This window comes from Gorilla gorilla, chromosome 18, assembly GCF_029281585.2.
Source record: "Gorilla gorilla gorilla isolate KB3781 chromosome 18, NHGRI_mGorGor1-v2.1_pri, whole genome shotgun sequence".
In the NCBI taxonomy this organism is placed as follows: Eukaryota; Metazoa; Chordata; class Mammalia; order Primates; family Hominidae; genus Gorilla; species Gorilla gorilla.
The window spans coordinates 104,801,844-104,816,443 of record NC_073242.2 but is presented as its reverse complement, the minus strand read 5'-3'; the positions used below and the strand labels follow the sequence as shown (position 1 = coordinate 104,816,443).

At 43.1% G+C, this 14,600-nt stretch overlaps 1 protein-coding gene across 2 annotated transcripts in view; it reads right to left on the bottom strand.

Moving 5' to 3' along the window:
- The window catches only part of LOC129527723 (serine/threonine-protein kinase SMG1-like), a 58,718-nt gene that overhangs the window by 27,649 nt on the left and 16,469 nt on the right, over positions 1–14,600 (bottom strand). For both annotated transcript variants that reach the window (XM_063699767.1, XM_063699768.1), the window contains one exon: positions 13,320–13,369. In XM_063699767.1, coding sequence (XP_063555837.1) covers positions 13,320–13,369 — 50 coding nt within the window. The remainder of the gene's footprint in view (positions 1–13,319; positions 13,370–14,600) is intronic.

Below are 14,600 nucleotides of genomic sequence, written 5' to 3'. Positions count from 1 at the left end.
GCAGCCAAACTAAAGTTGTCTAGATTCCCCTCTCCCATTTCTTCACTTCTTGTAGCTCCTTAACACACACTGGTCCAATTTCTGCCCCATCACTCTTGGCAAAATCCATTATGACCTCCAGGCTGCTAAATCCAAGATACAGTTCAGGCCTCAATCTGATCATCCTTTCAGCAGCTTTCACAGGGCTGCTGAGTAGGGTTGAGCAGTTTTGCCCTGCACACAGGTGCCCTGCAGAGGAATGAGGTGGGCTGAATGAAACTCCTTTTTAAAAAATTCTTGGCTGGCATAGTGGCTCATGCCTGTAATCCCAGCATTTTGGGAGGCTGAGGCAGACGGATCACTTGAGGTCAGGAGTTCAAGATCAGCCTGGCCAATATACGGCGAAACCCCATCTATTAAAAATACAAAAATTAGCTGGCCGTGGTGGCGGGTACCTGTAATCCCAGCTACTCGGGAGGCTGAGGCAGGAGAATCACTTGAACCCAGGAGGCAGAGGTTTCAGTGAGCCGAGACTGCGCCACTGCACTCCAGCCTGGGCAACAAGAGAGAAACTCCAACTCAAAAAAAAAAATTGTTTATGCCAACTAATTGTAAACCTAAATGCACCAAGTTCATGACTTTCTCCTTGCATTTATTTATTTATTTTATTTATTTTTTAATTAGGTCTCACTCTATGTTGCCCACGTTGTAGTGCAGTGTGTGATTACAGCTCACTGCAGCCTTGAACTCCTGGGCTCAAGAGATTCCTCTGGTCTTAGCCTCCCCAGTAGCTAGAACTACAGGTATGGAGTGGCTCTCTGCCTTTATTTCTAACCCAAGCTACCTTACAACCTTAAAAAGAGACGCTGCTTCGCCAGGCACAGTGGCTCTGGCCTGTAATCCCAGCACTTTGGGAGGCCAAGGCGGGCGGATCATGAGGTCAGGAGTTCGAGACCAGCCTGACCAACATGGTGAAACCCTGTCTCTACTAAAAATACACAAAAACTTAGCCAGGCCTGGTGGTGTGGCGCCTGTAGTCCCAGCTACTCAGGAGGCTGAGGCAGGAGAATCATTTGAACCCGGGAGACGGAGGTTGTAGTGAGCCGGAGGTTGTAGTGAGCCGAGATCACGCCACTGCATTCCCACCTGGGCGACAGAACGAGACTCAAAAAAAAAAAAAAAACAAAAAAAGAGAGAGAGACCCTACTTCAGCTCTCAATTGCATCGCTTATCTTCCCCTTTTGTCAGTTAAGTCCTGGAAGTACCCTAGAAACATATCATTTGGCCTGGGAAACTGCCAAGATTGAAAGGAAATGTCTTACTCTATGACCTCTTTAACAGATGAAGGACAAAAAAGGCTGAAAATGTACAAAGATATGCATCCCTCCCCCACCAGTTAAATGCCAAACATAGGCCAGGCACAGCTGATCACACCTGTAATCCCAGCTGTTTGGGAGTCCGAGGCAGGCAGATTACCTGAGTTCAGGAGTTCAAGATCAGCCTGGCCAACATGGTGAAACCCAGTCTCTACTAAAAATACAAAAAAATTAGGCAGGCGTGGTGGTGCACATCTGTAATCCCAGCTACTCGGGAGGCTGAGGCAGGAGAATTGCTTACCCAGAGGCGGAGGTTGCAGTGAGCTGAGAGCTCGCCACTGCACTCCGGCCTGGAGAACAGAGTGAGACTCAGTCTCCAAAAAAAAAAAAAAAAAAGGCCAAACATAGCCCATTCCAACCAAGATTAAGAATCACTAAGAGTTACATTGCACCACTGCACACCAGCCTAGGTGACAGAGCAAGACTCTGTCTCAAAAAAAAAAAAAAAAAAAAAAAAAAAAGAGTTACACACTGCAGAAATCTAAACAATCTCAAAAGTAGACTGGGACTTTATAATCAAGGTAAAGGTGAAGTGATGTTTACCAATATAAGAAATGAATGGGCCAGGCACGGTGGCTCACGCCTGTAATCCCAGCACTTTGGGAGGCCAAGGCGGGAGGATCATAAGATCAGGAGATCGAGACCATCCTGGCTAACACAGTGAAACCCCGTCTCTACTAAAACTACAAAAAATTAGCCGGGCGTGGTGGCAGGTGCCTGAAGTCCCAGCTACTCGGGAGGCTGAGGCAGGAGAATGGCGTGAGCGCGGGAGGTGGAGCACGCAGTGAGCTGAGATTGCGCCACTGCACTCCAACCTGGGTGACACAGCGAGACTCTGCCTCAAAAAAAAAAAAAAAAAAGAAATGTATGCAACCATTTTTTTCAACTCCTGAAAATAGATAATAACTGTAGTTATTCTGATAAAGTTCCTTTAGCCAACAGGTTGAAGCACATTCCCAGGGAATAACATGTTTATAAGATTTTCTAACAATTGCATATGTTAAATCTTCTCTTTAAAAATAATCCTGGCCAGGCGCGGTGGCTCACACCTGTAATCCCAGCACTTTAGGAGGCCAAGGCAGGTGGATCGCTTGAGGCCAAGAGTTCAAGATCAGCCTGACCAACATGGAGAAACCCTGTCTCTACTAAAACTACAGAATTAGCCAGGTGTGGTGGTGCATGCCTGTAATCCCAGCTACTCCAGAGGGTGAGGCAGGAGAATCACTTGAACCTGGGAGGCGGAGGTTGTGGTGAGCCGACATGGCGCCATTGCACTCCAGCCTGGGCAACAAGAGCGAAATTTCATCTCAAAAAAAGGAAAAAATAAAATAAAATAAAAATAAAAATAATCCTAGGCCAAGCTGGCTGCAGTAGCTCACACCTGTAATCCCAGCTACTCAGGAGGCTGAAACAGGAGGATACTTGAGCCCAGGAGTTTGAGACCAGCCTGGGCAACACAGTCAGACTGTGTCTCTAAAGAAAAAAATCGTCATCATCCTAGGCCAGTCCAGACAACATAGCAAGACCTCCAACTCTAAAAGAAAATGAAATAAAAAAATTTAAAAGTCAATTTAATTAGAGGTCTCAAGTAATTCCAGAAGATATGGTCTCACAAATCAAATACTGAAAAAGGAAGACGCCTTTCAAGATAATCACACTATTATTTTAACTGTAGGAAAATGTATTAAATGAAGACAGCTTTTGATAGCTGCTGAAACATACTAGTAAGAACAGGAAACGATGCTCCCACCATGCTCAGCAGTAGCCAGAAATTTACTGAGGTCTTTGTATTTAGCCTTAAGTATAAGACACCTAGGAAACTTCAAAATCATCACTTAAGCCACTTTAAACCCACAGTCTATACAAACCCTATCTTTTTCTTCTGTTACATTTTATACTAAACACACTTTAATCAGATTGACATAAGTGATTTAAAAGAACTAACTTTTATAATTCCCTTTTACAAGAAAAAAAGAAACAATGTTTCCAGATACTAAGTTCCTTAAGAGACAGCAATCATTTATTATAGATTTACAGTACTACAATTTCAAATAGTACCAGAATCTTTTTTTTTTTTCTTTGAGACAGTGGCACAATCATAGCTCACAGTAGCCTCGACCTCCTGGGCTAAAGCAATCCTCCCACCTCAGCCTCCCAAGTAGGTGGGACTAGAAACTCATGACACCATGTACAGCTTTATTTTTTTATTTTTATTTTTTTTTTTTGAGACAGAGTCTTGCTCTGTCGCCCAGGCTGGAGTGCAGTGGTGTGATCTTGGCTCACTGCAACCTCTGCCTCCAGGGTTCAAGCAACCCTCCTGCCTCAGCCTCCCAAATAGCTGGGATTACAGGCATGCACCACCATGCCCAACTAATTTTTATATTTTTAGTAGAGACGGACTTTCACCAGGTTGGTCAGGCTGGTCTCGAATTCCCGATCTCGGTGATCTGACAGCCTCGGCCTCCCAAAGCGCTGGGATTACAGGTGTAAGCCACCATGCCCAGCCAATTTTTTAATTTTTTGTAGAAACGAGGTCTCACTATGTTACCCAGGCTGGTCTCCAACTCCTGGGCTCAAGTGATCCACCCACCTCCCTGCCTTGGTCTCCCAAAGCACCACCATGTCTGGCCCAAAATCTTGCAATTGCTTAATACTGTATATACATTCTTATAATGATATGATATTTCCCATCTTTGTTTAGAAGATGCGTGTGGTTCTTCTCCACCCCCTCAAGTACTTAAAACTATCACATTGGCAGAGTACAACCTTTAAATGTTTCTGGCATCCTCCCTCCTCCCATTAAAAAAAAAATTAAAATAAAAATATGTATATACACACCCATACACACTACAACAGAGGGAAAAAAGCAACTCATTGTTCAACTGGTGTTCTTATAAGAATCAGTTCTTAAATTCCAACTGTGTAGTAAAAGGTAAGCAAGCTATAAGCTACCTTTTAACCTATCCTTTCTCTATATACATTCCACTTACATTGTACTTGCCCTCCAATCTATGCAAACAGTCACAAAGATTAGATTATGTTTGCTGGCTTATCATTTCAACTAGTAACAAATTCTTAAGGTGTGAATACAAGATATGGAGAAAAAATGACGATGCACAGCTATGCTGAAATTTCTTATTGTTCAACTTGAAATACGTTTACAGCCTAATGGGAGTACACTAGAAAATGTAGAAAGAGGGCAGGCACGGTGGCTCAGACCTGTAATCCCAGCACTTTGGGAGACAGAGGTGAATGGATCACAAGGTCAGGAGTTCAAGACCAGCCTGGCCAACAAGGTGAAACCCCACCTCTACTAAAAATACAAAAAAAAAATTACCTGGGTGTGGTGGCACATGCCTGTAATCCCATCTACTCAGGAGGCTGAGGCAGGATAACCGCTTGAACCCGGGTGGCGGAGGTTGCAGTGAGCTGAGATCACACCATTGCCCTCCAAGCCTGGGGGACAGAGCGAGACTCCATCTCAAAAAAAAAAAAAAAAAAAAAAAAAAAGAAAAGAAAAAAAAGAAAATGTAGAAAGAGAGCCACTCCACTGCAGAGCAATTAATTCTATCTCCACTAATATTTTTCTAAATATTCACTGAAACAGTTTTAAAAATAATTTCCTGAACTTTAACCCTCCCAATGTCTTCAAAAGGCAAAAATCACCCCCTCAGAGGGACACAGCTGGTAGTGCCAATACAAAAGATCTTTGTCTTCCCATTCTTAGTCCATAGCTTTTTTCATGACACCAGCCTCTCCTAAGATAAATATCTGCGAAGGATCAACTTTTAAAAATACACACATTCTAGCTGGGCATGGTGGCTCACATCCGTAATCCCAGAACTTTGGGAGGCTGAGGCGGACGTATCATCTGAGGTCAGGAGTTTGAGACCAGCCTGGCCAACACGGTGAAACCCGTCTCTACCAAAAATACAAAAATTAGCCAGGCGTGTTGGCACGCACCTGTAATCCCAGCTACATGGGAGGCTGAGGCAGGAGAATCGCTTGAACCCGGGAGGTGGAGATTGTACCGGGAGGTGCAAGATGGTGCCAACTGCACTCCAGCCTGGGCAACAGAGCAAGACGCCGTCTCAAAAAAAAAAAAAAAAAAATACATTCTTAAAAATAAAGACACTTAGGAATATAAAACACACTGGTTCTATTTTTAACTTCACCAATGCTAAGACAGCGGGTGGATTTTTTTTTTTTTTGAAAAAGGGAACAAATTTCACATAGGAGAATAGTTTTTGAAATCTTAGCACAACAGGGTGGCCATAGTAAATAATGATGTATTTATTTGCAAAGAGAAGACAGAGATAACAATAGCAATAATAATAATGTATTTCAAACAATTAAGAGTAAATTTCAAATGCCTCACCACAAAATATAAGTAAGCAAAGTAAGGTGATAGTATGTTAATTAGCATGATTTAATCATACTACATTACACACACATATATAAACATTACGTTGTACCCTATGTGTACAATTATGATTTCTGAATTAATATTAGAGTGGGGAGAACAATAATGATTAATTTTTACTTCCTCAGTAAGATTACAATGAAAATGTAGAGAGCACTAGCATTATAGTAACTATACAATAGGCCACTTTAAATAAAAGGCATCTTTTACAAAATTTTTAGTCAATAAATTGATTACCACATACTTACGACCTATTTGCTATTAAGTGTAAGTTAATTTATAATTTTAGTATTTTCAAAAAAGGAACATATTAAAATCCTATCAATATTTCAAATAATGACAGAATTAATCATTTTTAATAGAATCCTTACTCAGGTCCTTCAAAAACAATATAAACTATGACTTAAGGTAGATTCCTTTAAATCTGACTAATGAATAAATGTTAAATCTCAAATTTCATAGTCCCAGTGCTGGAAAACCTGTATTTTTATTTTTCTTCACGTTTATACAAAGAACGTACAGACAGGCAAGAAATGTAATCAACCTTTTTAGGAAAGAATCCCAGGATTTGTTTTCTTTTCAATTAAATATATATGAATTCTGGGGGATACTGGTGATCATCTCTGGATCTTTTTACTCATCTAATGAGAAAAGGGTCTCATTATACAAACAGGATAGTCAAAAAGCCTAATGAGTTCCTCACATAAGTAGGTTTTTCTGTCTGGCAAATCTGAAGAAGTCAACATAGAATCTGTCATTAATGCACTGAATCTGAACTTCCACTATTCAAATCAAATTAGGACCTGGAAATAAAGTGTTAACACTTCAGACAAGAAATTCCAGGGTTTGTATCATCAGGAATATAAACCAGGGACACCCTCAAGAGGCTGAAGAGCAAGAGTCATGCACTGCTTCAGAGAATTATTAAATACTCCAAGATGAAAGTTAAAATTTCAAACACACATATCACACATACACATCTTTTAACATCAGGTTGAAATGCTGAAGGGAACAGAGTAAACGTACGTTTTCAATTAATAAATTTAAATGAGAGAAAACTTTAAATTCAAAGAGCTTCAGTAAAAAAAAAAAAAAGAAAATAATAGCAATGTTATCAAATGTGGACGAAAGCTAATATATGTCACTATGTAATCCAAGACATATTCATTAGTGGCGCCTCTTTTCTGGGCTATTAATATATTAGATGCCATCCAAAAACAAATATCTAGTAAATATTAAGTTTAACGACTTCTTAAAAACCTGTAGGTTCCCAAAGACATATACATGTATGTGCAGTGAGGCCACTGCTAAGCCTCTAATAATATTCTTGTAGACTACTAAAGTTCTCTATGATGATAAAAAGGGTAATAAAAAAAAATCTAGTGTCTCCCCTTGATAAACAAAGAATGAGCATAACTTAGGAAGTTCGGTAACAAAAACAATCTATAATTCTGGTACCAGAAATCCCTCTGAGGCTGGGCGAGGTGGCTTACACCTGTAATCCCAGCACTTTGGGAAGCCAAGGCAGGGGGGATCACCTGAGGTCCAGAGATGAAGAACATCCTGGCTAACAGGGTGAAACCCTGTCTCTACTAAAAATACAAAAAATTAGCCAGGCGAGTGGCACATGCCCGTAATCCCAGCTACTCAGGAGGCCGAGGCAGGAGAATCACTTGAACCCAGGAGGCAGAGGTTGCGTGAGCCTAGATCGTGCCCTTGCACTCCAGCCTGGGCAACAAGAGCAAAACTCCATCTCAAAAAAAAAAAAAAAAAAAAAAAAAAAAGCAACAAGTCCCTCTGAAAAAAGTTTTAAATAATAAACAAAAAAGTCTATAACAGGTTTTTAAATAACTATAAAGTCCTACACATATTATATGAATACCAAAATAATAATATGAATATGAATATCAACAGGGTATCCAATTCCTTTTTTGAAAAGGTCTGAAAATTAATATGAAAGAAGTAATTCGGTATGTTCAGAAATCTGTTGATTCTAGGCCAGGTATGGTGGCTCACACCTGTTATCCCAGCACTTTGGGATTTACAAAATGGGATTTCCTCCTCACCTAAGGTCAGGAGTTCAAGACCAGCCTGGCCAAGATGGTGAAACCCCATCTCTACTAAAAACTACAAAAATTAGCCAGGCATGGTGGCAGTTGCCTGTAATCCCAGCTACTCAGAAGGCTGAGGTAGGAGAATCACTTGAACCCGGGCGGCAGAGTTTGCAGTGAGCCAAGATCTCACCACTGCACTCCAGCCTGGGTGACAAATAAAATAAAATAAAGAAATCTGTTGATTCTGGAATATTTGCGTTTCATTCCCCGATCAGCAGGCATGCAATTGGCAAGAAGTGTGTTTCCCCAGGCATTCTAATGGGATGCCAGAAGGCTCAACCCAGTGCTTAAATTTTTAGTGATTACATTGCTTAAATAATGTAGACAGATACAATAGACTCAAGATAAATCAATGTGTAAAAAGACTTTAAATATGTGCGCAAGGTATTTTTCAAGATGGATCTTAAATTACCATATTCTTTTTTTTTTTTTTTTTTTTTCCTGAGACGGAGGTTTTTTTCCTCTTGTTGCCCAGGCTGGAGTGCAATGGCATCATCTCCACTCACTGCAACCTCCACCTCCCAAGTTCAAGCAATTCTCCTGCCTCAGCCTCCTGAATAGCTGGGACTACAGCCGTGTGCCACCATGCCCAGCTAATTTGTGTATATTTTTTAGTCGAGATGGGGTTTCACCACGTTGGCCAGGATGGTCTTGATCCCTTGACCTCATGATCTGCCCACCTCGGCCTCCCAAAGTGCTGAGATTACAGGTATGAGCCACTGCGCATGGCCAAATTACCGTATTCTTTCTTCTGTAAAAAGAACTGGCCACTCCAGTCCATTACGATACTGTCCTTTTGAGCCTGCTCAATCAGTTTGTTTAAGCCCTGCCTCAGGCTAACAGGGCTGCCATAAGAGGAATGCTTTCCCCAAAAACACATCTTACAAGAACAGTGTTGTAATCTCTGGAGTTAACACTTAATATAAAAACACAAACTTGCAGGATCTCATTTTCATGTATTTACTTGAGGAAATACACAAATATAGAGTGGATGCTATTTATTGATGCACTTAGTAGGAAAGAAGGGGATAGCAAAAGTAACAATTTTACCAGATCCATGCACATATGCAGGTTGTATTTTACTGGAGATGGCACACGTAAAAATTCCAGATAGTGGTAAGGATATGAAAAAAAAGTGGCAGGGATGGGTGTGATAGTGAAAAAGTCACTGCATATCTGTACCTTGACTGAGGTCATGGTTACACAGGTGTATACATTTGTCAAAATTTACTGAATTTAAGACCTATACAGGCCGGGCGTGGTGGCTCATGCCTGTAATCCCAGCACTTTGGGAGGCTGAGGCGGATGGGTCACCTGAGGTCAGGAGTTCGAGACCAGCCTGGCCAACATGGTGAAACCCCATCTCTACTAAAAGTACAAAAACTAGCCAGGCGTGGTGACAGGCATCTGTAATCACAGCTACTCGGGGGGCTGAGGCAGGAGAATCACTTAAACCCGGGAGGCAGAGGTTGCAGTGAGCCGTGATCGCACCACTGCACTCCAGCCTGGGGGATAAGAGCGAGACTTCATCTCAAAAGAAAAAAAGAAAAAAAAAAAAACAAACCACCACCTATACATACATAAATTTTATCTCAAAGAAGCACCACAATAGAATTCAAAAGATAATTCAATTTAAAAAGGAAAAGTACACTCGATTAATACAAGATGGAAAAGAAGAACATTATAAAACCAAGTATCTCTACATGAGCGAACTCCACAAGAATTTAGTTAAGTTATACTCTACATTAAAAAAAAACAAAAAACAAAAACACAGAATAAGGGAGCATTTCCTATACATATGAAACCACAAAATTTCTGTACTCTTTACTGTTAGGCCTCTATACAAGGGGAAGTATGTTTCATTTTATAGTTCCAAAAATAAAATGGGCTCTGAAAAACTTCAAGATAGTCAAAGACAGGTAACCAAAATGATGACGATGTGAAAAGATTAACAAACAACAGCTCCTCTAAATCATCAAGGGTGGTCCAATGAAAGGAGCCTCAGGGATTTGTTTTAGGTGATTAGGATAAGGAACAAGAGCCAGGTAACAAAGGCAGAAAATCCTAAAGAATTTAACAATTCAATGTTCCCAAAAGACACCATGGACCACACTCCATTTTGTATGACACTTATATGACATTCCATACATGTGTCTAACATGAAGATTGAGCAGATAAAAAGTATCACTTTAGTAATCATCCTCAATCAACACCAGATAACAAATGAGGGGCTTTTGCTTATGGAAATTCTCACATATTGAGCTGAACACTTTTACCTTAATTAATTAATTAATTAATTTATTTTTTGAGACACAGTTTCGCTCCTGTTGCCCAGGCTGGAGTGCAATGGTCCGATCTCAGCTCACCACAACCTCCGTCTCCCGGGTTCAAGTGATTCTCCTGCCTCAGCCTCCCAAGTAGCTGGGATTACAGGCATATGCCACCACGCCCGGCTAATTTTTGTATTTTTAGTAGACACGGGGTTTCTCCAGATTGGTCAGGCTGGTCTCTCCCGACCTCAGGTGATCCACCCACCTTGGCCTCCCAAAGTGCTGGGATTACAGGTGTGAGCCACCATACACAGCCTTATCTTAATTTAAACTGTTAAATATAAACATAATACTCAGGTCCTTAGCAGCCCCTTCTCTATATTGTTCCAATTAACTGCCTCCCACTGCTGGGATCTCTCTTGCACGTGTGTGCACGCACTCTAACACACACACTCCTTTTTTTTCTTTTTAGACGGAGTCTTGCTCTTGTTGCCCAGGCTGGAGTGCAACGGCGCAATCTCAGCTCACCACAACCTCGGCCTCCTAGGTTCCAGCAATTCTCCTGCCTCAGCCTCCCGAGTAGCTGGGAATACAGGCATGCAACACCACACTTGGCTAATTTTGTATTTTTAGTAGAGACGGGGTTTCTCCATGTTGGTCAGGCTAGTCTCGAACTCCCGACCTCAGGAGATCCACTCACCTCAGCCTCCCAAACTGCTGGGATTACAGGCATGAGCCACCACGGCCAGCCCACACACTTTTTCAAGAAGCAACTAGATTTAATCTTCCTAAATTGTGCCACTTTCTGGCAGGTAAAATTTCAATGATTCCCTAAAGTCACTCCAAATACACTTAAACTGGGCCAGGGTGGTGGCTCACGCCTGTAATCTCAGCACTTTGGGAGGCCGAGATGGGTGGATCACCTGAGGTCATGAGTTCAAGACAAGCCTGACCAACATGGTGAAACCCCGTCTCTAGTAAATACAAAAAATTAGCCGGGTGTGGTGGTGCATGCCTGTAATCCCTAGAGCTACCTGGGAGGCTGAGGAAGGAGAACTGCTTGAACCCGGGAGGCGGAGGTTGCAGTGAGCCAAAATGGCACCACTGTGCTCCAGCCTGGGCAACAAGAGCAAAAACTCTGTCTCCAAAAACAAACAAACAAACAAAAAAACACCTGAACTATGATTAAAGGTCTACAATAGGGTTCCCAACCCAGTGCTTCAGCTTCACCTATTATTTGTATTACTCCTCGTAAGTACCCAATTCCTCTACACACTGACAATTTGCACCTGGCCTTATCCTAATTTTCTTCTATTTTGGGGGGGATTCTCCCCCAAATTCACAGTGAAAATTGTACAGACCAATTCCATCACCCCATTTCCCTCCTCTGACCCTCCAGGTTTTTGTTTTTGTTTTTGAGACAGTCTTGCTCTGTCACCCAAATTGGAGTGCAATGGCATGATCTTGGCTCACTGCAACCTCCACCTCATGGGTTCAAGCGATTCTCCTGCCTCAGCCTCCCAAGTAGCTGGGATTACAGGCACCCACCACTGCATCCAGCTAATTTTTGTATTTTTAGTAGAGACGGGGTTTCACCATGGTGGCCTGTAACCCCAGCACTTTGGGAGGTCAAGACAGGCAGATCACCTGAGGTTAGGAGTTTAAGACCAGCCTGGCCAACCTGGTGAAACCCTGTCAATCATGCCACTGCACTCCAGCCTAAGTGACAGAGCAAGACTGTCTGAAAAAAAAAGAAAGGAAGGAAGGAAGGAAGGTATACTGAGAATTACATCACAAAATCCACATGCTCTCCCCTTTACAAAGCCCTTTACTTTTCTCCCACAATAACTTATAGCCTCCTTGAAGACAGTGGTTTTACGAGTCATAAAAATCCTGGCCGTGGCCCAGTACAGTAGCTTGTGCCTGTAATCCCAGCACTTTGGGAGGCCAAGACAGGCAGATCACTTGAGGTCAGAAGTTCGAGACCAGCCTGGTCGACATGGTGAAACCCCGTCTCTACTAAAAATGCAAAAATTACCCAGGAGTAGTGGCGCATGCCTGTAATCCCAGCTACTCAGGAGGCTGAGGCAGGAGAATCGCTTGAACCCAGGAGGCCGAGGTTGCAGTAAGCCAAGATTGCACCAGTGCATTTCAGCCTGGGCAACACAGTGAGACTCCATCTCAAAAAAAAAAAAAAAAATTTATGGCTGGGCGCGGTGGCTCACGCCTGTAATCCCAGCACTTTGGGAGGCCGAGGCGGGTGGATCACGAGGTCAGGAGATCGAGACCATCCTGGCTAACACGGTGAAACCCCATCTCTACAAAAAATACAAAAAATTAGCTAGGCGTGGTGGCGGGCACCTGCAATCCCAGCTACTCGGGAGGCTGAGGCAGGAGAATGGCGTGAACCCAGGAGGTGGAGCTGGCAGTGAGCCGAGATTGCACCACTGCACTCCAGCCTGGGCGACAGAGCGACACTCCATCTTAAAAAAAAAAATATATATATATATATATATATACATACACACACAGACACACATACACACACACATCTCCCTAGAAGCATCAATATTTACTGAATTAGAGTATTTCATTACCTGTTATAAAAAACAAACAAACAAAAACACCTTCCATTATACTAATTTATAAAGGAATCAAAACAAAATGGGTTGGGGGGTCCAGGCACGATGTCTTACTCCTGTAACCCCAGCACTTTGAGAAGCCAAGGTGGGAACTTGAGGTCAGGAGTTCGAGACCAGCCTGGCCAACATGGCGAAACCCTGCCTCTAATACAAAAATTAGCCGGGCCTGGTGACATGCGCCTGTAGTCCCAGCTACTCGGGAGGCAGAGGCACACGAATCACTTGAACCCAGGAGGTGGAGGTTGTACTGAGCCAAGATTGTGCCACTGCACTCCAGTCTGGGAGACAGAGTGAAACTATGTCTTTAAAAGAAAGGCAGAGTGCAGTGGCACACACCTGTAATCCCAGCACTTTGGGAGGCCGAGGCAGGTGGATCACCTGAGGTCAGGAGTTCATGACCAGCCTAACATGGTGAAACCCCATCTCTACTAAATATAAAAAAATTAGCCGGGTGTGGTGGCACATGCCTGTAATCTGATCTACTTGGGAGGCTGAGATAGGAAAACAGCTTGTACCTGGGAGGCGGAGGATGCAGTGAGCCGAGATTGCACCATTGCGCTCCAGCCTGGACAACAAGAGCAAAACTCCGTCTCAAAAAAAAAAAAAAAAAAAAAAGTTGGGGTGAGGGGAAGGTTCAACTTAAAGATACAATTACTAAGTGTTTCATAAGGAATGACTTATTTCATAATGGAGTAGGAGTGTGATACCAGCATGGGCAACATGGGGAGGGCCCATCTCTACAAAAAAGTAAAAATAAAAAATTAGCATGCCAAGCATGGTGGGTCACACCTGTAATCCTGGCACTTTGGGAGGCCAAGGAGGAAGGATCACTTGAGCCTAGGTATTCAAGACCAGCCCAGGCAGCATGGCAAAACCCCGTCTCTACAGAAAACAAAAAAAAATAAAGTAGCTGGGGGTGGTAACACGCACCTGTGGTCCCAGCTATTGGGAGGGTGAGGTAGGAGGACTTATTGAGCCTGGGAGGTGGAGGCTGCAGTGAGCTATGGTTCCACTGCACTCCAACCTGGGCAATGGAGCGAGACTCTGTTTCAGAAAAAGAGAGAGGAGGCCAGGCGTGGTGGCTCACGCCTGTAATCCCAGCACTTTGGGAGGCCGAAGCGGGTGGATCACCTGAGGTCAGCAGTTCAAGACCAGCCTGGCCAACATGGTGAAATCCCATCTCCACTAAAAACACAAAAATTAGCTGGGCATAGTGGCATGCACCTGTATTCCCAGCTACTTGGGAGGCTGAGACAGGAGAATCACTTGAACCAGGAGGTGGAGGCTGCAAGTGAGCTGAGATTGTGCCACTATACTCCAGCCTGGGCAACAAAGTAAAGCTCTGTCTCAAAAAAAAAAAAAAAAAAAAAAAAAGAGAGAGAGAGAGAGAGGAAAAATAAATAAATTAGCCAAGTGTGGTGGTATGCACCTGTGGTCCCAGCTACTCAGGAGGCTAAGGCGGGAGGATTCCCAGAGCCCAGGAAGTCAAGGCTGCAGTGAGCAGTGATTTCTGCTTTGAGCAGTGAGCAGTGATTCGTTTTCATTCTGTCGCCCAGGCTGCAGTGCAGTGGTGTGATCATAGCTCACTGCAGCCTTGATCTCCAGGGCTCAATCAGCCCTCCCACATTAGCCTCATGAGTAGCTGAGACTACAGGCTCACACCACCATGCCTAGCTAATTCTTTGTTGTTGTTGTTTTTTATAGAGATGAGGTTTCACCATGTTGCCCAGGCTGGTCTCAAACTCCTAGGCTCAAGCGATCTGCCTGCCTCAACCTTCCAAAGTGCTGGGATTACA